Source organism: Eumetopias jubatus, unplaced genomic scaffold (assembly GCF_037043125.1).
Source record: "Eumetopias jubatus isolate StellerSeaLion01/CBP00866 unplaced genomic scaffold, mEumJub1_p1.0 scaffold_2, whole genome shotgun sequence".
Classification (NCBI taxonomy): domain Eukaryota; kingdom Metazoa; phylum Chordata; class Mammalia; order Carnivora; family Otariidae; genus Eumetopias; species Eumetopias jubatus.
Window position 1 is genome coordinate 167492172 of NW_028274808.1, and position 25025 is coordinate 167517196.

The following is a 25025-nucleotide window of genomic DNA, read 5'->3' on the forward strand; positions in this document are numbered from 1 at the left end:
TAATGCATGATTTTGAAACCATGAAAGTTGGTCACATCTTTAGTAATAAGTACAGTTTGTGAACCGTGCTTTATTTTAAGATTTTATTTATTTATTTATTTGACAGAGCACAAGCAGGGGGAGCAGCAGAAGGAGAGGGAGAAGCAGGCTCCCCACTGAGCAGGGAGACTGGTGTGGGGCTCAGTTCCAGGACCCTGGGATCATGACCTGGGTCAAAGGCAGACGCTTAACCAACTGAACCACCCAGGTGCCCTGTGAACCATGCTTTAATCCTAAAAACACAAACCAAAAAAACAAACAAAAAATCCCAGCCTGTGGTTGGAAGACTTTCCTTTTTATTTATTCATCTAGTAGGCCTCTGCTAGCCCCGAGAACACACCACTAAGCAAGCATTCACTGGACTCTGCCCCTTTTAGCTCACAGTGTCGCCGTTCCCTACCCCCATATTGTTAATTTTTGGTTTGTTCAAGTTACGATGTTGTGAAAAATTATAACTGTGATAGCCCTGCCCTTCAAAAGCTTACAGATGACAAGGGAAGTAAAATGCATACAAGTAACAGTACAAAACAGATGTGTAAATAAGGTAGCTGTCTTGCTATGAAAATATTGTGAAGCTTAGGGAAGTATTTAAAGTAAGTGGCATTTAGTTAGGTAGAGGTGAGAAGTTGAGTAATGGAGGAATACTTGAAGCAGAAAGTTTATGCAAGTAAGTTCAAGGTATATTTGGGGCATAAAAGAGCAACATTGAACTTGAACACAAGGTCATAATTTTTTTAAGCATTCTTCGTTTGAATAAGTGTAGGCACATAAGGTAAAATGCAAGTTACAGAAAGGGATAAGTACAAGTGTTAAAAAGTGAATCCCCCATCCTCACACCCAAGCTACCCAGTTTATCTCCCTAGGAACGGCCACCGGTTCCAGTTTCCAAGTGTTCATCCAGAGATATTCTGCCATATCTATGCACACATACTTTGTTATTGAACATAAATTATACCATTCTATCCACACTGCTTTATACTTTGTTTTTCTCAATATTACCATAGCAATTGCTCTGTGGTAGGATAGATGAGCTACCTAATTCTTTAATCATGGCGCAGTGTTTATGGGGAAACTGTAAAGAAATGACAGAGGGCTTAAACCTGGAACGGTCGGGGCGCCTGGCTGGCTCAGTTGGTTAAGCGACTGCCTTCGGCTCAGGTCATGATCCTGGAGGCCCCGGGATCGCGTCCCACATCGGGCTCCCTGCTCAGCAGGGAGTCTGCTTCTCCCTCTGGCCCTCTTCCCTCTCGTGCTCTCTATCTCTCCTTCTCTCTCTCTCTAATAAATAAATTTAAAAAAAATTAAAAAAAAAAAAAACCTGGAAAGGTGGTCTCAGATCAACTGGGGAATGCTGGGCCAGGTTTGAGAATTCGCTTCCCCAGGCAAGGGAAACCACTTCATCAGCCTCTTCAAAGAGGTAAGATGTGTAGAAGGAACTGTCCACAGACAAGTGTGGAAGGACAGGGAGGTGTGGGGTACCGGCAACGGACCAGGATCACAGGTAGGTAACAGAGAATGGGAGCACCAGTGCCGGCGATGTGGTGTGAGAGAAATTCAGGGAGACTTATCCCACGTGATCCCTGCAGTGGTTCCAAAACTGGGTTGCAGTTGTTCACAACATTGAAGAAACCTCCGTGGAAGCATTCCCTTAGTCCTGAGACGTTTAGGCCTGTGTCAGCAACATGGGTTACAGGTAATAGATGCTTTTTTCTGATGCTTGAAAGAGGTCAGGAGTAAGACCTGTGAGGTTGACACAAACGCGTGACAAGCCATGCTTCATCTGACACGAGATCCTTTCTGTCTGCGTGTAAGCTTTCACCTCGTGGAGGGTGTGATAGCAATGCTTCTTTTGTTTTCATCTGTTTCATAATTTTTCTCCAACTGGGATACACATGTTCTGTATGTGTTCTGAGTATCGAGTGAGATAAATAGTACTCTCAAGGGAAAAAAAGAAAAGTGAAATGCCAAAAATATTCAGTGCACTGCATCATGATTGTTAGGACAAGGGCATATATTTTCATTTTGAAGGTTTCAGGGCGGTAACTCATAAGTGATAAACACCCAAAGGGTCCCTGCATTACCTATTTCTACTGGACTAAACACAGGTAGGACTCCCAAGGGAATAGTCCATTTCAGTGAAAGCAGGATGCGCGTCTGTCTGTTTTGGTTAACGATTCTCTATCAGTGCCCAGCAAATTGCGCACCACACGATAAGTACTCCAGAAGTATTTGAGAATTAAGTCACTGAGTAATGATAAATTAAGGGTTTCCCTTTAAAAAAAAAAAAAAAGTTGTGTATCCGTTTTAAATTCAGCAGTAATTGCTCTTATCTGGTATTTGAAGAGCAGTTAGAAAGATCCTTAGCAATTCAAGTGACCGCGAGGTGTGGAAGATCATAGGCAAATCCTGGCTGAATGGATTAATGCTAATTTATCCAGCTCTGCACTGCCATGCATTCTCTCGCTGCCGTCTGGGGAAGGTTTTTCTCCCAGGGAGTTAAGTGGTGACTTTACAAATCTGGCTGTTTGGGGTCAGACCCGCTGTGGTGCACTCATTTGCTTCTCAGCAGGAAAGGAAACATCACTTTGCATAGCTCCTTCAGATCCTGTGTCATAAAATCCACAGCTAAGATTTCAAGCAAATCATTAGATGGGCTAGAATGCCTGTAGATAAACCATTATTTATTTTTCATTGTCATGGGAAAGAAAAGCACCCTCTGTGTCCAAATTGTACTGATTATGATAAAATACGGGATTGCCATTCCATGAGCACAAAGAAATAATTAACATTTAGGTAATAAACTTAGTAGGAACATAGTATTTTAGGAAATAATGTAATAGAAAATAGACTGTGGGTGTGTGTTTCATCAAGTGACAGTTTTAATGAGCATACTCAAATTATTCCGTGAAATGGTACAGTTCTGCCCTATTCTGAAAGTGGGACCCTGGGCAAATTGAAATTAGGTAACTTCTCTGAGCCAGTTTTGCTGCCTATAAAGGGAGGAGAATGTTACCCTTGGCAGAGGACTGGTATGGTTACTATAGGGCACGGCACATAGAAGAAAAAGATGGTATAAAATTTTGTGGAAAAATAGTATTTAGCAGCTTGCAAGTTGTTCTGCGTAATGGTCATTTTCATTACAAAAGATATATTATTTCCCCATCTTCTAATTTTTTTCTAAGCAAGATATAAGTGTAGATCTTCTTTTGCATAAGTGATGCATATCGCTTGAACTGTGCAAATTTTCTGCCAAGATATTCCTAATACTGTTAACATTTTAAAGCGGAATCTCTCTTTTTTATGTTGAACTTGTCCAAGTAAAATATTATATTTGAGGCTCTTCAGTTTCCAAACAGAAAAACCTTTCTCCTGGCAATCACAGTAATAGAAATTTTTGTGCTCATGTCAAAAAAAAAAAAAATGTTATTTGGCTTTCTAAATTTTCTCATTTTGAGAAAATTATCCTTCTTGAAAAATTTAATGGCTGTTCAGCATTGTTTAAAACCTTTAAGTAAACATATAAAACCAAACCACAGTTGAGAATACAGAATGAAAGTCTTGCTGCACAGCTCTGATACGGAAATCTAACCAGCATTTCTGCCTCTGCCCATTCCTGGCTTCCTTCATAGCAAGAGTAACATCCGCTGCTAACATGCTGTCCAGAACACAGAGGGTGTTGACACCCAGTCACCTACCAACTATTGTCTAATATTGACAGTGTCCGCAAAAGAGTTTCTTAGAAAGCTTGATCATGTTTTCCTCCGAGTTTAGGAAATAAGAATTTCATAGATAAGCACCATTAAGAATCATCTAAAGTTGATCAGAATCTATTAGATATTTGTAATAAATTGATCATTTAGGTAATTTGTATAATTTTGTGTGCTACCTTGAACCACTTTATTAGTTCCGATTATGTTCTTGGTAAGAGACATTTCCTTAAGGGTCTGCAAAGGCAAGCATTTCAAATTTCTGGCCCAAAGGGTATATGGCACTTCTTCCGTAATTCCTCAGCAATGCCTAGGAAGTAGCCCACAGACTTCTCAGAAACCCCTTCCACTCAGTGACCTGGATCTGAGGGATTCTTCTAACATCTCTTTCATATCTTTAGTTTGTCATGATTTGTTCAAAATCTGTCTGCTAAAACTGGAAAAGTCTAAAAATGTGAGCTAAGAACTAGGGAATCTCAATCTGTCTTTAGCAACCAGTGTCTAATTAAGGCCTTTCAAAATGTACGAAAAGCTCTCTACATCCTGATTCCACTACCCTCATCTGTCAAGTCGAGGGTGGATAGAAGAGACGATAATTTCTTAAGCCATTAACTCTGTGGGTGCCAGAACAATCTCTCTGAGTCTCTATACTATAGTCTCTACTATAGCGGAATATGCCTTTAACCTTGGTCTCTTTTATGTGGAGAGTTGTTGGATCTGTCCTGGGAGGCAGGACTGGATCTTAAATCCATTCTTACTGTTTTTCCTTCTCCTTTCTGGTCTGTCTGGTTTCCCTAGGACACAAAAAAAAAGGGCAGAGAAGAAAAATATTTACTATATATTTATTGAATCAACAGGAATGATGGTTAAATACGTATGTATGTAGAGAGCTTGGAGAAATAAATTTCCTGCGCTCAAAGTCAAAAGGCTTCCAGTGTTTACAAGTTTAACTCCTGAGAAGCCCTGCCTACCTCTCCTTCAGATCATCTGGGCAGTTTTTCTAGGTAGTCTCTGCGGCAACAGACATTCACATTCAGCCTAATTAGTAGGAGTCAGCACCTGATATATGGGAGGTAGGGAATGGATTCCAGAGGAAAAGGCAGCTTTCTGACTTTGTGTGAAGAGAGAGCCCTACGACCCCTACAGGGTTCTGTGCATTGCTGTTACAGTCATAAGAAAACACTAGCTTATGTTTATGAAGTGCTTATTTTTTGTACTAGGTACCAGGCTAAGGACTTTATAGAAATGATGACACTTACACCTGAAAACATTAGTAGGCAGTTACTGTTATGCCCATTCTAAAGCTTCAACTTGACCTCTGGTGCTAACTGGCATTGGAGGATGTATTGAAGTCCTTGGATTCCGGGGTGTAAGCAAATAGATTGTTCTGGGCCTCAGCTGCCCGCTACTCTTATAAAACAAAAGTAGTAATAATGTCTATCTCTGGAGTACATTGTGAGGATTAAACAAAACAGTACCTTCTAAATACTTAGAGACAATAGCCAGCATGTAGTGAGCTTTAAAAAAAAAAAAAGGCCGTTATTATAATCATCATTATATTTCTTTTAGCATTATTATTCCCAAGGAGGGTGGTCCTCATTGCCAGCTGATATAAGAGGTGATATCTTTTTTTTAAAGAGGTGATTTTAAACAGCCACCCTTCTCATTACTTAAACTTCTCTGCCGAATTTGAGAATATGACCCCAAGCCAGCCCAGGTTTGATTATGGATACCAACGTTTTCCCTCACTGATGGATTTTATAGAAAATGAATTGTTAACCGCATGTGATACTAACAAGCATAAAAGTATATATTTTTCAACACCATGGTAAAATAAAGCCCTTTATGGGATTGTTCTTTTTTTTTTTTTTCCTAGCTGAATTTGATTTTCTAACACCATGTAAGCTTCAAATACCCCTTACAGGGCATTCATGACATAAATGGTGAGGTTGTCATCTGTATCCTTTTAAGCTCGACTTATATGCATTATGCAGACAAACCTCACTGTTTGGGGAACCAGCCACCGTGGAATGGCCTCTGAAAGAAATCCAGAATAAGCAAATTATTGACTTGACTCCAGAAAAGGAGGGAGAGAAAAGAGACGTGGGGCTACTTCAGGTTTTGTCTTGATGTGTCCCACGAGTCCAATACAATACATTTTGTATTGCTTTGAAAAATAGTTTAGGCAGGTTTTAAACCTCACTGAATTTGCCTCCACTGCCAACATGGGAGCTGTAGGACTGTGAATTTTCTTTTACAATTAGCAAAGCTGTTTCAGCTTTTTGGCCTGAAAATGTTAAGATCTTAGTTTAACTTTTCAGGTGTTAATATATCCCTATCAGAAGCAAAGTTAGGTTTTTCTAATGTCCCACAGCAGGACAATTGTTCAAATGGTGTCCAGCACACTGCTTACTCCAAGTAGCTCTCAGCAAAGAAAGCCAACTTTGTTCCACGTGAAAGAAACGAGTTAGTAAAAAAAAAAAAAAAAGTAAACATTACAAAAAATGAAAATAGCGTATGAACAAATAATCTGTTCTCTTTTCCTCTGATTTAAGACACCGCCTGCCACAAAGCCAGAGGATGTGGTTGAAAGAGTTCCATCAAACACAATTGTTTGGTCTCATAAAAACTCAGTGTGCCCCCTTTCCTTAAACAAAATTCAGTCATCTTGGCTGGTGTGCAGAACCCTAAGTGAAGTTGTTGACAAATTCATAGTAATTCTGTTTTGAGAAATTCTTCCTACCCGCAAGCCTGAATATTCTTTATCTCTCTCTTCTCTCTTTTCTTTCTTCTTTTTTTCTTGGCTGAACATCTGAACTCCTCCAGGAGCCCCCTGAGTCCTAGAATTACAGATAAATGCTTCCTCGCCAGTCTATCTGCCCTCTCCCCAGAGCTTGTTGACGTTTCTGAGGGGAGCAGGCCTTGCCTTGTGGCTTCTTTGCATCTCTGCCACCCATTTCTTCTGATGAGTCATCATGCCATCAAATTGACAGTTGAGAGGAAACCTACTGTGTGCCAGGCGTTTGTGTGTACCTGAGTCTTCACTCCCATGGGGCTGGGGCTGTTTGTCTTGCTTACAGATAGAGACTTCGAGTTGACGCAGCCGGCGAGTGCAGAATCCTAAACTTCAACCTAGGTCGCTCTAAGTCCAAAACGATCCATTTTTCTTTTTTGTTTTTATTTATTTTTTTTTAAAGATTTTATTTATTTGATAGAGACAGAGACAGCGAGAGCAGGAACACAAGCAGGGGGCGTGGGAGAGGGAGAAGCAGGCTTCCCGCTGAGCAGGGAGCCCGATGTGGGACTCCATCCCAGGATCCTGGGATCATGACCTGAGCTGAAGGCAGCCGCTTAAGGACTGAGCCAAATAACCATACCTTTTCCAGTAGCAGCAGAGACTCAGTCACAAAAGGAGGCTTTCTGGGAGGCACCCCCACATTTTCTACATTGTCCCTCCCTCCTTTCCCACTCACCACCACGACTACAAAAGCAGCTGAGAGAGGGATGCCCTTCTGGAAAACGGTGGTGTTTGGGCATCTTGCATTTATTGGATTCAGGAAAGACTACATTTCATTTTACTACTACAACAATTGTACATAAGATTTTGTTGAATGTCCATGTGAAATAATGGAAAGAGCGTGCATTTGGGATTTGCCCTGAGAAAATACAGCCTTCTGCATTCCTAACACTAATTAATTCAAATCATTAGGAAAAGAGGGCCCAACGTTAGCTTTCTTTGTGAGGTAACAATTTCTCACAGGCCCCGGGTTTTTACATTCTCCAAACCGTTGATTTGGTAATTTGATTATTTTCAAAAAAAAAAAAAAAACAAAAAACGGCTATATATTCTGAGCAGGCTCTTCCTGGCGGAATCGAAGGCAGTCTGAGAGACTGGATGTCTGCCGACCTAGTTCCTCTAGAATTCCTTCTTCTCAGCGTTTGGGTCCCTGCCGCCACCAGAGAATATTTAATATCAAGCTCAAAATAAGTGTTTAGGAGGCCTTCAGTGGTGGTTTAAAATAATTACCATGAGAGCTTTGGTGAAAGCCTTTATCCACAAAACTACTTAAATTATATAATTATATCCCCTACTTCACTCTTCCTTCCTTTCTCTGGATTTGTTTCTCTTTTGCTATGTGCCCCTACCCCAACACTGAAACATAGCCTTGGACCCAGATTCCACACTTCTCTGCCTCTCTCTCTAGTGTAGTCCAAGTGAGACTAGATGCCTCATGAGGAGTTATTTGCCTGATGGAACCTATCATAATCCCACATCCCAAACCTCTGCCCAGGGCCAAGAGCAATTTATCCAGCACTACAACTTGCCCTTCTTACCTTCCTCCATTTTGTAACCCTTGACCTTTCTGATGGCATGACCCTACTGGGAGATTGGACTGGTTCCTCAGTTACAGTGTTTTATACGTAACTCCCACCCTGGAAAGCCCATATCTATGTATCAGCAAAGCATGAGAATTTTTTTTTTTTGTCTTTTTCCCCTCTTCATTATATTTAGCAATATGTATTGATTAAATGCACTCCCTTGGCTGCCTTCCACTAAGCTGTTTTGGAGGACCTCTTTGACCATATGTTTTTAATGATTTCACCTTCTGTCTGCCCTTAATCCACTTTAGAAAAATTACTCTATGTTAGTTTGGTTCTACATGAATATATTTTTTAAGATTATGTTCCTGTATAGTCTGGGAGTTTAAAAACACCAAAGCTTTTTGGTCAAAAACTATGTCCAAGAAAGCTGGTGATCCTACTGGAATAAATACTAATGGACCAATTATGTATAAATGTAGTTTCTCTCTACGCTCAGGCATACATTTTTTACAACTTTCTGCCGCCTGCACTAGCCGATGGAAGAGTGGGTATGTGTGTTACACAGGCGCACATGGAATGTCCAGTGTTCCACTGAATCAATAACACATTGTCGAAAAACAAGTAATACCCAGCGGTTTATCCACATTGCTATTATGGGAGTCATAACTCACTCTTTTAAGAACTTGCTAACATTGTCCATACTTGATATGGTCATAATGTATTATTAAGAATGTCCTTGGAATGTTCTGTTAATTTGTAATTTTAGGGTGTGAACATTTGGAGAGTATAAAAGTAGAGAAAGAATGAAATGTTATTGGACCATAAATTTGTAAATACCTCATGGCTTAAATGAGGATGAGGTGGGGCCACAAACCTCAAAAACAGCAAAAAAAAATATGTGTTAGTTTAAGATTCTTATATATGTCCTCTTTTTTGACATTTTAAATTATAATGAGTTTTAAAAGGTAGATCTTAAGCAAGTTAGATATTCTCACACACACACACACACACACACACACACACACACCCAGTGAATATTTATTTTTCTGCTCTTAAAAACAATCAGTATCTGTGAAGTTAAGTTATGGTGTTGTATCTGAAGAACATGCCAGCAAAACATGGCCTCTGTGTTTTCTTTATCATTACTGATTTTAAACCCAGTATTTATGAAGTGCTCATTTGCATGTGCAATGCTATCACATGTAACTTTACATGTATATAATTTTACATTCTTTGTGGAAGCTTAAAGTCTAACATATACATTGATGTGGTCATCTATATAAAAAAAAAAGAGAAAAACACCAAACCAGTTTATAACTTTCAAGTTATTTTCCACTCAAGAGTTGTGTCAGTTTGGAGACAGAAATTAAGAGAGAAAGAAAAGCAGTCTAGTCTAGTTATATAAATATGTATCTTCCCACCATGTACCAACAACTATATGCTGTATGAGAAGAGATAATGCTAACTTTTCTAGAGTTGAGGGGAAGACAGGTTTCCAGATACTTCTTAAGTAGTGGAAGTAGCTGGTAGAGTTGAGTGTTAACAATCAAAAGGTGGGTTGAAATAAATTGCCAATGGGAGATTTCAAAAGGAAACTTAAAATTCTCTCCATGGTACCACTTGAATTGTACCACTGTTGTACAGTATTTGACACTGTACAGATCCTTCTTTATCAGATGGGGGTACCTCTGTTAAACCTAATGTCAGAAGATGGGAAAGAACTAGTCTTTCTTGGATGTCAGTTCTGAGCGAAGCACTGGGCAGGGCACTTGACTCACAAGTAAAGGAGTTATTTAGCCCACAGTAACCCTACAAAACAGATATTAACACAGCCTTATGAATGAGAAAATTTTGATTCCAAGAAGTTAAGTAACCTGCCTAAATAAAGATATCCATAAATAGCAGAGCAAGGCCATTCTGATGTATTATTGCCTCCTAGCTTCTGGGACGTTAGGTCTTTATGATGTGGCTTCTTCATCTGGCTTCAAATATTACCAGTGCCCAGAAGCATCGTGTGAACCTTCATGGCCACCCTTGACTTCTAACTTCAACAGTCCCACTTTTTTATAGCCACGCATTTGCACATTGTACATTGATGCCTGCTTCCTCTGCATTGATCGGTGACTTTGCACATCAGCTGACAAGTTCTGAAGAGCGATTTTACAGTGGCTCAGCCTCCAGTGAGTTAGCTTGTTTTAGCAGAGTCCCCATCTTCCGCAAAATTCCTGCAGGTGTCTTCCTGGAGCATTGTGTTGCATTTTGCCCTTTCTACGGAAAGTAAGTGAAAACAGACACCTGTGGGACTTACGCTAAAGTCAGAAGTAGAGGTTTCATAAACTTCAGTCCATCTGACAAGGATGAGAGTTGTGCGTCTCCCCAGAGTGATTTATCATTAGCCCCAATTGTATGCTTATTGCACTTAACTGGTGATGAACTCATGAAGGAAAAGAATAAATCCAAGAACAATGAAATACATTGTTAAATAACTGTGTCTGAAAGTCAAAGGGTAATTCAGAATCTTGATATATTAGTTTTTCCTTTCTGGGACTAGAATTTTCCTTAAAACAGATGTTTATCCTTTGACCCGCACCTATTATAACAGATTCACAGGAAGAAATATAAATGCCCAGTGCTTGTTTGTATTCAGACCCAAACACCAACATATAATTTGGAATAAATAAGTATCCCTCTTTCCTTTAACTCTTGCCATTTGTGCTTAGCCTTGCCGACGATACCGTTTGGGGTAGAGATAGGTGATCCTGTCACTGTAAGTCACCACAGCCTGGAGCAAGGTAGGGAAGCCACCACCGTTAGATGTTACATGTTTGATTACTTATCTGTAATCTTTACCTGGTCTCTGCTGGTTAGACTTGGCTAACTAGTCTTCTAGTCAGAGGCTAAAGGCTCTTATTTTCCTCTCCTTAGGGATTCGTCCAGGTTCTCTATGAGGGTGTTCCTTGGATATGTTCTCAAGTAAGACTACCTGTACTATAAATCTCTGAGAGGAATCAGGGGAAAAAAACAAAGGCTAGGAGCAGCAAAGGGCCATTTTTATGCAGGTGCTTTCTGCAACATGACATTGGGGGCCATCAAAAACATAGTTCTTAAGTGGCCTAACATATTCTTTGCACATCTGGCCTCTGGGTTCTTCAGACTATTCCAAGCATGGTTTTTGTCAAAATGAAAGTGACATGTTGCCTGCTGTGATACTTTCCAAACAAATCAGGGCTTTCAATTTATTTCACTATAAAATTGTGTCAGATTTCATTGTCTAGGATGCCCTATGTGGTTTTTATGAAAAAAGTCATGTAAAAGCAATGAAAAATATTGCCATAAAGCTCTAAGTCTCTGATTTCTTAAAGATTATTGTTTTATTTTATTTTATTGCAGGGTATTATATGAACATGTTACCTATTTGCCAGGCTACCCCTAAAGATTGAAATAGAACTCCATCTTAAGGCCTTCTGGTCAGAGGTATCTTCATGAGGAATTCTACTGACCTAATTATCTGCCAAGCACCTTTCTTTTTCTTTTCTAAAGATATTTCTTATAAACCAAATAAATATTGTTTATTTGGCCCACTGTTATGTAACCTGGCTTGATCCCAAGATCCTGGGGTCATGACCTGAGCCAAAGGCAGATGCTTAACCAATTGAGCCACCCAGGCACCCCAAAGCAAACAACTCTTAAATCTTGGGGTTGTAAATTTGAGCCCCACGTTGGGTGTAGAGATTACTTAAAAAAAAAAAAAAAAAGACTATCCAAGATGTACAGCAGTCTTATGGTCAGCAAAAACAGTCTTCAAAATGACCACAGAAGAAGCATTGTAACTTCCCACAAGGTATTCTGCAATCATTCATAATTTGCTTGCTATCTCATTACAACACTTTTGTTTCATTTCATCAGAGACCTCAGTCCCAAAGGGAAAGAGAGAGAGAAACAGATAAGCGACTATACATCATGCTCCATTGCAGAAGTATAAACAAGTATGTGGAAAATCCAAAAGATAGTAGTAGTCCTGTACCTGGAGGACTCAGGAGAAAGAGAGCCATGTTTGTCTATTTGTTCACTGTTGTTAGTGTGTAGTCTTAAAAGGGAAAAACAAATCATGACAATGGGGAGAATGAAGATGCAAGAGAAAAGTGGGGGAAACAGAGGCAAAAAAAAATCTCCATTCTTCCCCTCCCTCAAGAATTAGGGAGAAAGAAGTAAAGGGAAATTTTGAGGTTGAGGGAGGGAAGTTGAGGGAATTCTTCCTGGTATAAACGTTCTCAGTAAAGCAGGTATACGTTTGCTGAAGTGACAAGGGCTGAATTTGGAATCTTGAAGAGAAGAAAAGGTCTGGAGTAGCCTGTAGGAAACTGAAATCCACTGGGCGTGGATGAGAGTACGGATCAGTGGTCATGGGCAGCCATACAAGAGAAGAGAGCTGGAACAGAGCCCGTCCACATGGTGAGGTGGTTTTTTCCCTTCTGTGTTGTGGAGACTAAGAACCGAGGAGAATGTTGGTCGTGGCCTGAACTGTGAATTGGCAAGGCAGGAAACATGGCAGGAGGTCCAGGGACCAAGAGCCTCTAATGAGCACTCGGCTACGTGCAGGGCTGTGGGTAGGCAGAGTTGAGTTGAATGACCAACTGGAAGGTCCACATGGGATGCAGGTTAGGGAAGGCACAAACAAACCCCACTTTCCCTCCCTTACCTGGATGGCTGCCTGATAAGGTACCTGGACCCCTGCCTTACCTCTCGCCTGTCTGGGTCCCCAGATTGCCTTTACTTCAGACCGTCTCTGATTAGGGCAACACATGTGACTTCTCTTTCAGCTCACAAATAAGACTGTGTAGAATAAGGAGATACAGAGCTTTTATTTTGTTCTACTCTATGGTCTTTTATCCTTTTTCTGATTTAGCTTCTCCTTTATATATTTTCACTTTCACATGTCACTAAGTTTAAACGTTTAAACATTTCCCCCTTCGGTAGCCAAAAAGAAAACAGAGCAACAGCTAATACAGTAATAAATTTATTTCTAGCTACAGGAGATAAGCTTCAATGCAATATGGCCATAAAGTATGGCTTCTAGGCTTAGGGGAGAAGCAATAAACCTTCATAAATAAAATAATTTTAAAATACTCCAGGCAGTATAAATAAGAGTAAAATATAACTTGTAACTGGCAACACACAGCCAACAACAGAGCTACTTACAAAAGAAAGCTATAAACTAAAATAAGAAAAGTTTTGCAGCTTTGTTGTTGTTGTTACCTTGCACTCTAGGTGGGCGGGCTGGAGAATTCACCAGCGGGGGGGGGGGGGGGGGCATTTTTGACCTCCCTTCTGAAATGTTACCTCTGTTACATTTCCTGACACCTTCTGATTTGCTGAAGACCTGTGATAATCACCAAGGAAACCCGGGGGAACTGAGGCTACAAATAAGAGCTCTCAACCAATTTCAAGGTGTCAGAGAACACCTTCAAAAGGAGAGAGAGTGGGGCGCACAGGACCATGTCCCAAGGGTGCACTTAATGCCGGAGCTTGCCCAGCTCAGGGGTCCCTTGACTTTCAGTCTTGTTCTGCCGCTGATCTTGAAAGAGGGGTGAAGTTCTCCTGAGGTCCATCTCAGCTTTCATTTGGGTTTTCAGCTCAGGAGTCGTGTGGGCAAAAGCATAAAAAATATAATGGCGTTTCAGTGAGGAGTGCCTTGGTTTGAAAGACTGTTGAGTCATGGATTATTCTCTAAAAAAATTAAGGAGCAAGCAAGAGAAGATCTCCCTCCTTCCTTCCTTCCTTCCTTCTCTCTCTCTCTCTCTCTCTCTCTCTCTCTCTCTCTCTCCCACACACACACACGCACACACACACACACACACACACACACACACACACACACAGTCATTCACTTACTCATATCAGAAGTAAGAACAGACAGGGAATCGGAGAGCCACCAGGAGGGTGAACTCAGAATTGATCTGTGCTCTCATTCGATACGTTGATAATTCCCAAGCATTTGTCATCTCAGGCACTGTGTTTGTTGCTGAAAAATGGGGGAACGTGTTCTCTCCCTTGGAGGAACTGAAGGCCTTTCTGGCCTAGAGTGAGTTATGCTTGGCCGCATGTAATGAGTCTGGGAGGGCTTGGCAGGTAAGCTTGGTTTAGAAGGTGATAGACTAACTCTGCAGGGAAGGGGATTCCAGAGAGGGCAGAAAGAGGTCAAGATTGTGAAGGGAAATATGAATGAGAATTAGCTGGGCCTTGGGACGCCTGGGTGGCTCAGTCTTTAAGCGTCTGCCTTCGGCTCAGGTCATGATCCCAGGGTCCTGGAATCGAGTCCCACATCGGGCTCCTTGCTCAGTGAGGAGCCTGCTTCTCCCTCTCCCTCTACTGCTCCCCCTGCTCGTGCTCTCTCTCTCTCTGACAAATAAATAAATAAAAATATTTAAAAAAATAAAAATAAAATAAATATATTAAAAAAAAGAATTAGTTGGGCCTCGATTGTGGAGAGCTTTAATTGCCGTTCTAAAGAGTTGGGGCTTTCTTGTGTAAATGGTAGGAAGCCATAGACAAATTTTAGAGCAAGAAGAGCCATGGTTTGTGTTCTAAATTTGTTTTATAAAGAGAAATCTCTGTTGGCGGTAAAGACGAGATGAGAGACAGATGATGAGTGCTCTAGGGAAACAGCAGAGGGACTGGTGTGGGCATTCCATTTATAATTTGCTGTGCCTGGTACTTTTCCTGGATTATGTAGAGAAAGACAAGCTAGCACAGAAATTTAATTCTGAGTTTGATTTCACCACATAGTGGCCAAGTGTTCGTGGGCAAGGAACTTCAGTCTGTCTCCTGTTTCTCATCGGCAGAATGGGGCTCACAGTGATGCCTCCCGCATAGGGTTGTAACATGTGTTAACTGAAATGCACTGTATGCGTAGCCCTTAGAGCCATGCCTGGTACATGGTACGGGCTAAATATTTTATGTTACTTTTTTTTTATCAGTTCATTCATTTACTTGTTTGTTCATTTCATCTTTGCAAATTTGCTTTTAAGACAATCTAGAGTAATCTACTGTAAACTGTCATTAGTAGATTTCATTTGCAGAATTTTTCTAACATTTTCCCCTTCTTTTCTTAAGTGTTCTTGGGCCAAAATTTTTTAGCAGGAAATAGGAGGGTGAGGCCTATGAATTCAAACAGCTCTTTCCTCCCAGTGTAAAGTGTAAACAGAAAATTTTGCAAAGAACGCTGCTATATGGTGGTCCTCAGTGTCACTGTGGGTAATGGGGGCCAGGGGAGACATTAAGTGACGTTCCAGTATTAGGAAATTTGGGCAGGCTGACTTTATGGCACAACGTGGTTCTATTATTCTGATAAACAGATTCTGAAATTCCAGAACACAGTGTGAACCATATTTGAATATGAATGCTGAAACACCTTCAAAAATCTCCAATAAAAATTTTAATTACCTCTGCCTTTGCTTCCCTCTTCATGAATGCAACTGAAGTTAACACTCTTAAATTGGAATAATAATTATATCTCCCATGTTTATAATAAAAATTATTATGTAAGTATTTTTATTATAGGTATATTTTATTATATAAATATATATACATATGTGTGTGTGTGTGTGTGTGTATATATATATATGTTTGTATCTATTACATAAATAACTACAGATTCGGATATTAGCATTCAGAACAAAACTCCAGTAGGAGAGGAATCATTCCTTATGTTTCCCTGTGCAGAGCCAGTGTTCTGTCTCTCCAGTGTTTGGGCTTTTGTAAAACAGAAAGCTGGTCCCATTAGGTTATAGGAAGAGTCTACAGGATCTGGGGAGAACCCTAAATATCTTGCAACTTTTTGCCTTTGAATAACTGGGAAAGCAGTTCTTAATAGAGGGAGATAAATATAACCCCTCTGTGTAGTTGAGGTGAACAAAGGTCTCCTTGATACTGAATGTTTTTATTTTGCCTGAAAGTGAACTCTTCATTGATGGAAGGGGTTCTTCTATTTGATCCATCAAGATTACCAAGCCAGGTGTCCCCATCCCCAACTGAAGTACAGCATCATGAAATTATGATTGAAGTTTATAAAAACCAATTCATGAAGTGGCAAGAGATTACAGATACTGCATTTCCCTCTCTTGGTTACTGGGCATTAAGTTGCACTAGCATTGAGGAATTCTGAAAAAACACCCATAAGGTATTTAAATGATATTCTTCAACTTTTCCCCTGGATGCATGGCTAAGCAGTTTTGACTAGTTCATCAATTAGGACAATGTTATTGTTTTATAATAAGATAATTTACTGAAAATATTTTTGCAGGATTGTGATTGTGTGGTTAGAATAATGAGCAAAGCTCGCAGAGGAATCAGTGATTTGTAATCCCAACCCTGGTTGGCACAGGTGTGTGACTTTAATAGAGTAATTTACTTTTTCTGATAACATTTGTCCAATCTCCTTTGAGGGGCTTTTGTGAGAATAAAATGAGTAGAGTTATGTGAAAGCAATTTAAAGCATAAAAGCACTAAGAACAACTAAATGTATTTGCTGAACATCCTTAAGACATCTTAGTAGAACAAATGGAAGTCAATGTTGCGGGTGTTTTTGTTTGATTTTACAGGCAACAAGGGAAACTCTTAGTCGCCACTGCACTACCCTTGGTGATGCTCTTCGAAAAGAGAATGATTTTGCTCTTATAATTGATGGGAAAACCCTCAAGTATGCCTTAACTTTCGGAGTAAGACAGTATTTCCTGGACTTAGCTTTGTCATGCAAAGCTGTAATTTGCTGCAGGTAAGCTCTCCTTAATGTTGTCAGATTTCACTAAACAGCACCTCGATCCTCAGTTCTTGATTTGTAAACTTCCTTGAAGTTATTCTATCCAGAATTTGTCACTGTCAGGTTATTCTTTCACTCACTCAAGACTCAAGGTTCACAACATGGAATAGAATTTAGTAGCAGAGTTTTTTTTTTAGGTGAGTCCTACTGATCATGAGTAATGATTGTTCCTAATTTGAATCAGCAGGTTGTTGCCATCTCCTGTGTTCCAGTTGGGTTATTTCCCTCATTTCCATCTAGGGCTTTTTCTGTAACAGTTCTGTTTTCTGCACATCAGTCTTGGCTCCTGCTTGGAGGTCTTAACTTTAGGGAATGGCATGGCGGGAGGTGCTGAGTCATTTTCCTGAAAACTGTTTCTTGACTGTACATTCCTCTTTCCTGTAATTTATAATATTGCCCCATTTCCTAAATTAGAATCTGTTTTAAGTTATCCAGGCTTACTCCATAGAACTACATTTTTATAAACTATTTAGCTCTAGTCCTCCCTGAACTTCTCGTCAAACAATCTTCCCTGTGTCTTTGTCGAAATTGTTCACACAGATCTTCCTAAAATTTCAAGTGTTTTCATGACTCTGCCCACTGTCTTCACTGTGAAACCTAAGGATTTTCCTCTTTGCCGTCAACTTACTGAGAGTCTTACCAGCTGGTCACGCTAGGTCTGTGGTGGTAACGTCTCCAGCTGCTTTCTCCCTCCCCAGGGAGATGAAATCTTAGCAGGGCTTCTGAAGAATTTCCCAGAATTTATTCTTTCAACATTGTTGTTAAAATTTTTTTATTTGCTTTTATTATTATCTTAAAAAATATATTTACTACTAAAAGAATATTTGCTTTTTGGACTTATTCATGGGCTGATTCACTTAATTCACTTATTCACTTAAATACCCTGTATATAATTTGTCTCCACGTTTATAAGCCATGCCTTGTAGATATTTCCTAAATTTCCATTGGAACATACTGTGTGAAATATAATTTAAACCAGACTTAATAATTACCTTTTATAAAGCATCATTTCAACCTATAAAATTGTATCATACTCAGAATTAAAAGTTGCTTATTCCAGGAACCGTATTATTTTAGTCATTCATTTTTCTTCACTGTAGGATGTGTTAATAAACGTTACCATAGAGCTCTTGGAGAGCCTATTCTACACACATTTTTTTTTTAAAGATTTTATTTATTTTACAGAGGGAACACAAGCAGAGGGAGCTGCAGAGGGAGAGGGAGAAGCAGGCTCCCCGTTGAGCAGGGAGCCCGATGCAGGACTCGATCCCAGGACCCTGGGATCATGACCTGAGCCAAAGGCAGACGCTTAACCGACTGAGCCACCCAGGTGCCCCTGTACGACATATTTAATATCAGTAGTAATCAGGCTCTCTGCTTAATCATGAAGAAAGAATTGGAAATTATCTTGATGATCTCATTTGCACTTTGATATCATCAATATGCTTTTTTAAAATCTGCTTTTCCAGGGACTTTTCTTGATTCCTTGCTAATCTCTTGACCAAGTCTTAGGAACGTTCAACTCTGACACACTTCCATTAGGATAATTGTGTGCCAGATCTGGTTGTTTAGTCACTTTCACTAATGGGATCACAAAGATCAACAAAAGCTTGCTGAGAAGCACAGTAAGTGCTGTGAGGGTTGGCTCCTGTTTGAAAACCAAATGGAATCCAGAACCATTTAGATACAGTGATGTGTTCCCTGAGGCAGCACCTGTGCGGGACCAGTTACTGCGTGCTGGGCGGAGATGCTGCACATACAAGGCTGAACGTGACTTCCTGCCTTCTGTCCATCATGTCTCTTTTTCTTTTTTTCCTTTTAAGTAGAATCACAGTTACTTTGAAAGATGTGGGAGGCCGATTTTCATAATGCAGTAAGTGCAGCTGAGCCTCATTCTTAGAGCATTGCCTAACACAGTACCTCCCACCATTCTTCAAAAAGTTGAACCACAAAATTAAACAATAGCAGAGGGAGAGAAGAAGTAGAAAGCGATGTCAAGGGAGAAAAAATATGTTGTGCGCTTGTGAAATTCCCTCCCGAGATCCTTGTTCTGTACGCTCACGAGTCACATGGACCTCGGGGCTCCTCCAGGCCCGGGCCCCTGGGACGGAGTCACACTCTACCACGCATGTGCAGCCCAGCTCGGAGACTGAGCTTATAAAGATGTGTGTGGCCCCTTCCTCCCTCCGTCCGGTTTTATGTGTGTTCGAGGACCCGAAGGTCCCTATGCAGACACTGGGCTTTATTTAGAGATTTTAGGGTTTGGTGGTGGTGGTGGTGGTGGTGGTGTTTTTTAAGTAAAATATCTTTCCTCAGCTTTTTTCCTCTAATTACCTTCATACTCTCTCTTTTCCCATAAGGACTGTGGTTCAGCTTCCGGGCTGGTGTTGAGAATTCCTCTAAGCCCATAATTACATCAGTACCACTGCCGGGTTTATGTCTGCGCACCTCCTGGGCCCAGCGCCTCTTGGCATTTAAACTCCTGGCACAGACCATTTTCTTGTCATTTAGCTTACTGACCTTGAAGTATAATTTCCATGATAATGCTGCTGTCACTGGTGAGGAATAGGTGGGCAATTCTGTGTATCTTTCTTTACCATTAAATGCAGTTGTTGCTCCAGGCTCCTCAGAGGATTACAATCTTCCCAGCCCCAGGGAATTCTCTATTTTATACTCCAGTAGAACAGACACTCCAGATAAATACTGAGTATTACTTCAAAATACGGTGCTGTTTCATACCTTTGTTTGTGTTCAGCCTGGCTTCCTGGGTATGCCCTTCAAACCACTTTCCGATCTTTTGTCCATCCTCACACAAACATAATTCCGAGTCTGCTCTCTGCTGCAGCCTCCCCTCTGCCACAGCAGAGTGGGAGCCAGAGGGGCAGGCCTTCCCGTCACGGGTAACGAGGCTCTCCATGTTAGTTCCATCTTCAGGATTCACGTCAGCCACTTTGGTCCCAGACATGATCAGCATAAAGGGCGGAAGGCAGTTTTCAGTGTTTGCCTAATTGACACCGTCAGAGATGAGCCTTTTCCCTCCAGAGCCCACAGCTGAATTGAAAGAAACAGTTGTTCTCTCTGTAGTCGCTACATCTCTTCCCACCGCTTTCTGAAGGGACTATTCAGACACAGAAATAATCCCCTCGTTCCAAAATTATTCAGGGCTTTGGAGTCCTGGTTTTGGTTTACAAAAGGAAAGTTTCATGTTATACCTCAAGTAATTTTTTTTTTAAGGAGGTAAAACCCAACAAGTAAGATGAAATCTGGCTTTATCAGCCCAGCAAGTACTGTATTTTTATAGATACCATGCAGCTTTTGTTTTTTTACTTCTGTGCCCGTTTACTGCACAGCCTAAGTAGTTTAATAGGAAATATGCATCTAATGTCAGAGGAGTTTCTGATAAGTTTTCCTGGTTATAAACATAATCTCCTTGTGGCCCTTCTTCCCTTCTTTTCCCTTGCTCAAGTATACCAATTGTTATCATTGGTGTGATCAGATACTTTTGAAGAGCATGAAAGCTGTGAATCATTCCCCCCTCCAAAAAAAAAAAAAAAATACACATACATACCAATAGGTAAAACTGAATGCGCCATTTTAGGGGTTTCACAGACCCCCTGAAACTCTTAGGTAGGAGAGGGAAAAGCTTGCTCCAAGACTTGTGGAGATTTATGGGCACAGCTTAAATCAAGAACTGTTCTACCAAGTGGCATTTTATCTGAGGATTCATGAAATTCTTGTTCAAATTTTTACCTCTCTGGCACTTTGGATACTGAATGGAATTTCTCTAGCTTTGGTTTTCATGGCCTATAAAATGAAGAGCTTGGCATTACAGCAATGATTCAAATCCTCCACGGAGCCTGGATGTCTAAGCAGCTAAGAGTAGGGCTTCTCTGCCGTGGAAAGGTGGGAGACCCATGCACACACGCACCCTTCCTTGGTAATTTCCTTCCAGCTTGAAAGCTTCTGGGCCAGAGGACCCCCTCCTAGGCCTTTCACTTTCTGGACAAACCCTACTTCTGTGGGCCACTCTCTGCTGGGAAGGGTCTGTCTGCTGCTTGGATCAGGTTAATTTGGGGAAGCATCTGTTCTACCTCTTTTTATATTCCCTCCAGAAGAGGGTGGGAGTGTTGCAGTGGAGTGTTGCTGTGTGTTAAATAGCATGTGGTTTCTGAGATCCTCATCGGTTCACATAACCCAGCCTTTCAAAGAATTTTACATTTTTTCTGTAGTTGTCAGTTTCGTTTAAACATATTTTGAAACTTATGTTCTGTGACAGTTGGTTGAAAATTGGCCTAGAGCCTCCAGCTTTTAGACTGTCTAGTAATCACCGTTCTCCTACATAATTTATGTACTCATGTCTTCTGAAAAGCAGAAGTTAAATTGAAGTGAGCATTTTTCCCTACTTGCAACATCTCTAATCAAAGTTTAACCCCCTTTAAGGCCATTTTCCCCGTAGAGCATAAAAAAAACACTTGACTTCGTTGAGTGTCGTCACTCGGGAGTAGGATTCCAGGCAAAACCTTTCACCTCAGTCTGATCAATGGGTCCTCCTCAAAGAGGTCTAAAGGGACACTTCGAATACTTTCTGTCATAGCATGAGTGCATTAAGTAAAGGGCCAAGACAGCTCTACTTCTCGAATCTTTGGGGATTGTCTTAAACTTTAAGGATTTCTCTAAATAAATGTTCTACTTAAAGGGTAGTTATAAAGCACAAATGAAGCTAATAAATGCTCCACAGACATTCCTTTAAAGAAAAATGTTTGTGAACACCGTCGGATGCCAAGCAGATGTTTGGCTTTGAGAAGACTTACAAACTGTTAATGAATATCAACCCCATATTTGCTTCCAAGAAAACATGAATAAATGTTGGAAATGTTGAGAGAATATTTCTTTCATACGTGTATGGCTAAAAGAGGACATCCTGAATAAATTTTATAACTTAATAAAATGGCCATATTTTGCTTTCACTTAATATAATAAACTGTTCAGCCCTGTCTCTGTCTCATTTGCTGCCCTCTCTCTACTGAATAATGTTAAAGGAGCTGTAAGGCCATGTTACAGCCTGTTAGCCACTTAGGATGTACATGTCCCCACCAGGAAAGTCCATATTTGACAGTAAAATTTAGATTGGTAAACCTAAACACTTGAGAATTCCACTGCAATTCAACATTATATAGTTTTAGATGTGATCAGTTTAGATAAACCACCATCACCCAACACACACACACACACACACACACACACACACACACACACACACACACACACATACCAGTTAGAATTGCAGATCATATAATTCTAATAAAACAGAGTTAACCTGTACTGGAAAGTACATAAAGTATAAGCATGCAACTTAGTGAATTTTCATAAAGCGAATACACTCCTGTATCAAGTACCTGAGCATGACCAGCACCTCAGAACCCCCCTCGTGCTCCCGTTAGCATTATTATCCTCCCAAGAGTAACTTTTATCTTGCTTTCCATGATCATGCCTCTTAAATGCTATCTTATTCATTTCAGTCTTTCTCTGTTTTCTATCTTGCTAACTTGGAATAAGTGTATGTATCTTCCATAACTACATTCAAATTCTTGATGATGCTTTTCTGTTCAGCAATTTTAAGTACAGACTCTGCAGCTTCCCAGCAAGGCCTCACTAAAGCTTTACATAAATCAATAAGTCAGCACTCTAATGTATTCTTCAGTCAAAAACAAATCCACCTAATAGATTACGTGCAGTTCTCCTTCCGTTCTATGGTGATAGAATAAAGGACTTCGTTTTCCGGTTTGTTAAGGACATGATATATGTAACCTACAACATTTCTTCGATCTGTCTTCTGACCTGATTTTATGTGGGAAAGGAAAGCAGAGTTACTTTGGTGTAACTGGGTCTCCTTGAACCCATAAGGTTTCTAGTGATTACCTTCTTTCTAATAAACCCATCTGAGCCATCCCATTTAGGGCAAGTTAAAGGCTTGGCATTTTAAGCCAGGCTAGGGTTCAAAGAGTCAAGACCAGGGAGGATGTAAGCCATGACTGTTTAACAACTGTAGGGCATGGAGTCGAGAGAAGGGAGAGACGGCATCCTAGGGGAAAATGATCTTGGAAAACAAAAGGCATATTACCAAGGGAACAGACACAGAGACAAGAAATGCATATAAAACAAGCTTTAAGTTAAGGCATGAAAGAGGAGGTGGTTCCAGATAGCATTTTCTAAAAGGAAGGGAGTATTTCATGGAGCAAAGGTGGGTAAACTTTGTTAGTAAAGGGACAGATAGTAAATATTTTAGGCTTTCTGGGCTATCCGGTCTTTGTCATAGCTACTCAACTCTGCCATTATAGCATGAAAACAGCTCTAGACAAAATGTAAATGATAGGGGTGGCTGTGATCCATCATAGACCTTAAGACAGTCAAATTCCATCAATTGTTCCCTTTATGTTTTGTGCTTTTTGAATTAGTAAGAACTTCCCACTCATAAAGATATTCTCAGACATTTCTTCTGTTAACATCACAGCTTTCTGTTTTCCATATAGGTCTTTGATCCATGTGACAATTATTTTTGTATATCTTAGGAAGAAGGGATCTGATGTTATTCATTTCTACATAGCAAATTCTCCCAGTACCATTTACTAAGCAGTCTGCCCTTTTCTCTCTGCTTGCAATACTGTATACTTTATCACTCAGGCTCTGGGGCCAGACTTTCCAGAATCTAAGTCCCAGCCCTACCTCTTCTTGTTAGCTGAGCGGTGTGTTGTCTAACTTCTCCAGCTTTAGTTTCTTCATTCTTGAAACAGAGTTAAAAATAATTGCTCTTCATCTGCCTTCGGCTCAGGTCATGATCCTGGAGTCCTGGGATCAAGCCCCGCATCGGGCTCCCTGCTCCGCAGGAAGCCTGCTTCTCCCTCTCCCGCTTCCCCTGCTTGTGTTCCCTCTTTCACTGTGTCTCTCTCTGTCAAATAAATAAAATCTTTTAAAAAATAATAATAATTGCTCTTATAGAGTTGTGAGGAATAAATGGGTTAACGTGTATTCAGTGCATTGGTAGCTATTATTAAAAATTATGTTACTCTTAGAAATCTATCAAATTTTCTTTTATATGGCCTAATTGAATATTTCTGGTGAGAAATCATACATAAAGATTCTCTCTGACATCAGGGCTTTTCCTATGGCCTGAATTCTATTTTGTCTTATATTAATAACACTAACCTGGCTTTCCTTTGTTTTGTATGTGCCTTGTCTTTTTCTTTTTCCTAAACCCTTATGTTCAATACTGTCTCTAAATCCACACTGCTTAGAGTTGAATCCTGGTTTCACCACTTACTTGCTTTTTTGCCTTAAGTTATATAATCTTTCTGTGCCTCAGTGTCTTCATTTGCAAAATGACAATAATAGTAACCTATCTCTTCTAGGGTTCTTCTGAGAACTGAATGAATTAAAACAAGTAGAGAGCTTAAAACATAGTGAACAAATAAGTGTTCTATTAGTTCTTATTTTAAAGTATGTCTCTTAGACAATATATATTGGTGGATCTTTTTGTTTTAATCTAATCTGAGAATCTCTTTCAGTCAGTGAATTTAACCCATTTATATTTATTACAATTATTGCTATGTTGGCCTCATTTCTTTGATCTTATTTTGAGTTTTTAATTTATTTATGCTTTTTTATTTCTTCTCCTACCTTCCACTGTCTAAATCAGATTATATTCTACTGGTTTGCAAGCTTTACAATCTGTATTCTATGTCTGGTTATTTCTAAGGTTTTGATAACCATATTTTTGCTTAATGTCTGTATGTATTAGTATGTCTTTCTTTCCCTGCCCCCCTCCATAAGGAGACAAGAACTGAAGATTTTAAAGTAATTTTGTGTATCCATCCAGTTCAGTCAGATCTTATTTCTTTTGTAAGTAATCTGCTTTTTCTCTCTAGAAACCTTTAGAAATTTTTCTTAAACTTAATTTAACCATAATGTGTCTAGGGGTATGTACCTTTTTCTTGTATTTCTTCTTGGCACTGTGCAATCCTTTTTAATAGAAGAACATGTTTTTCTTTAATTCTAGAAAATTATTCTGTTTCATTCTGTCCCTCTTTATTCTCTTATTGAACTCCCATTATGAATAGCCACCTATATTTCTCCATTTCTTT

At 40.0% G+C, this 25025-nt stretch overlaps 1 protein-coding gene across 3 annotated transcripts in view; it reads left to right on the plus strand.

Moving 5' to 3' along the window:
• Positions 1-25025, plus strand: part of ATP8A1 (ATPase phospholipid transporting 8A1) — a 220851-nt gene that overhangs the window by 136621 nt on the left and 59205 nt on the right. For all 3 annotated transcript variants that reach the window (XM_028088628.2, XM_028088627.2, XM_088021182.1), the window contains one exon: positions 16670-16842. In XM_028088628.2, the coding sequence (XP_027944429.2) occupies positions 16670-16842 (173 nt within the window). The remainder of the gene's footprint in view (positions 1-16669; positions 16843-25025) is intronic.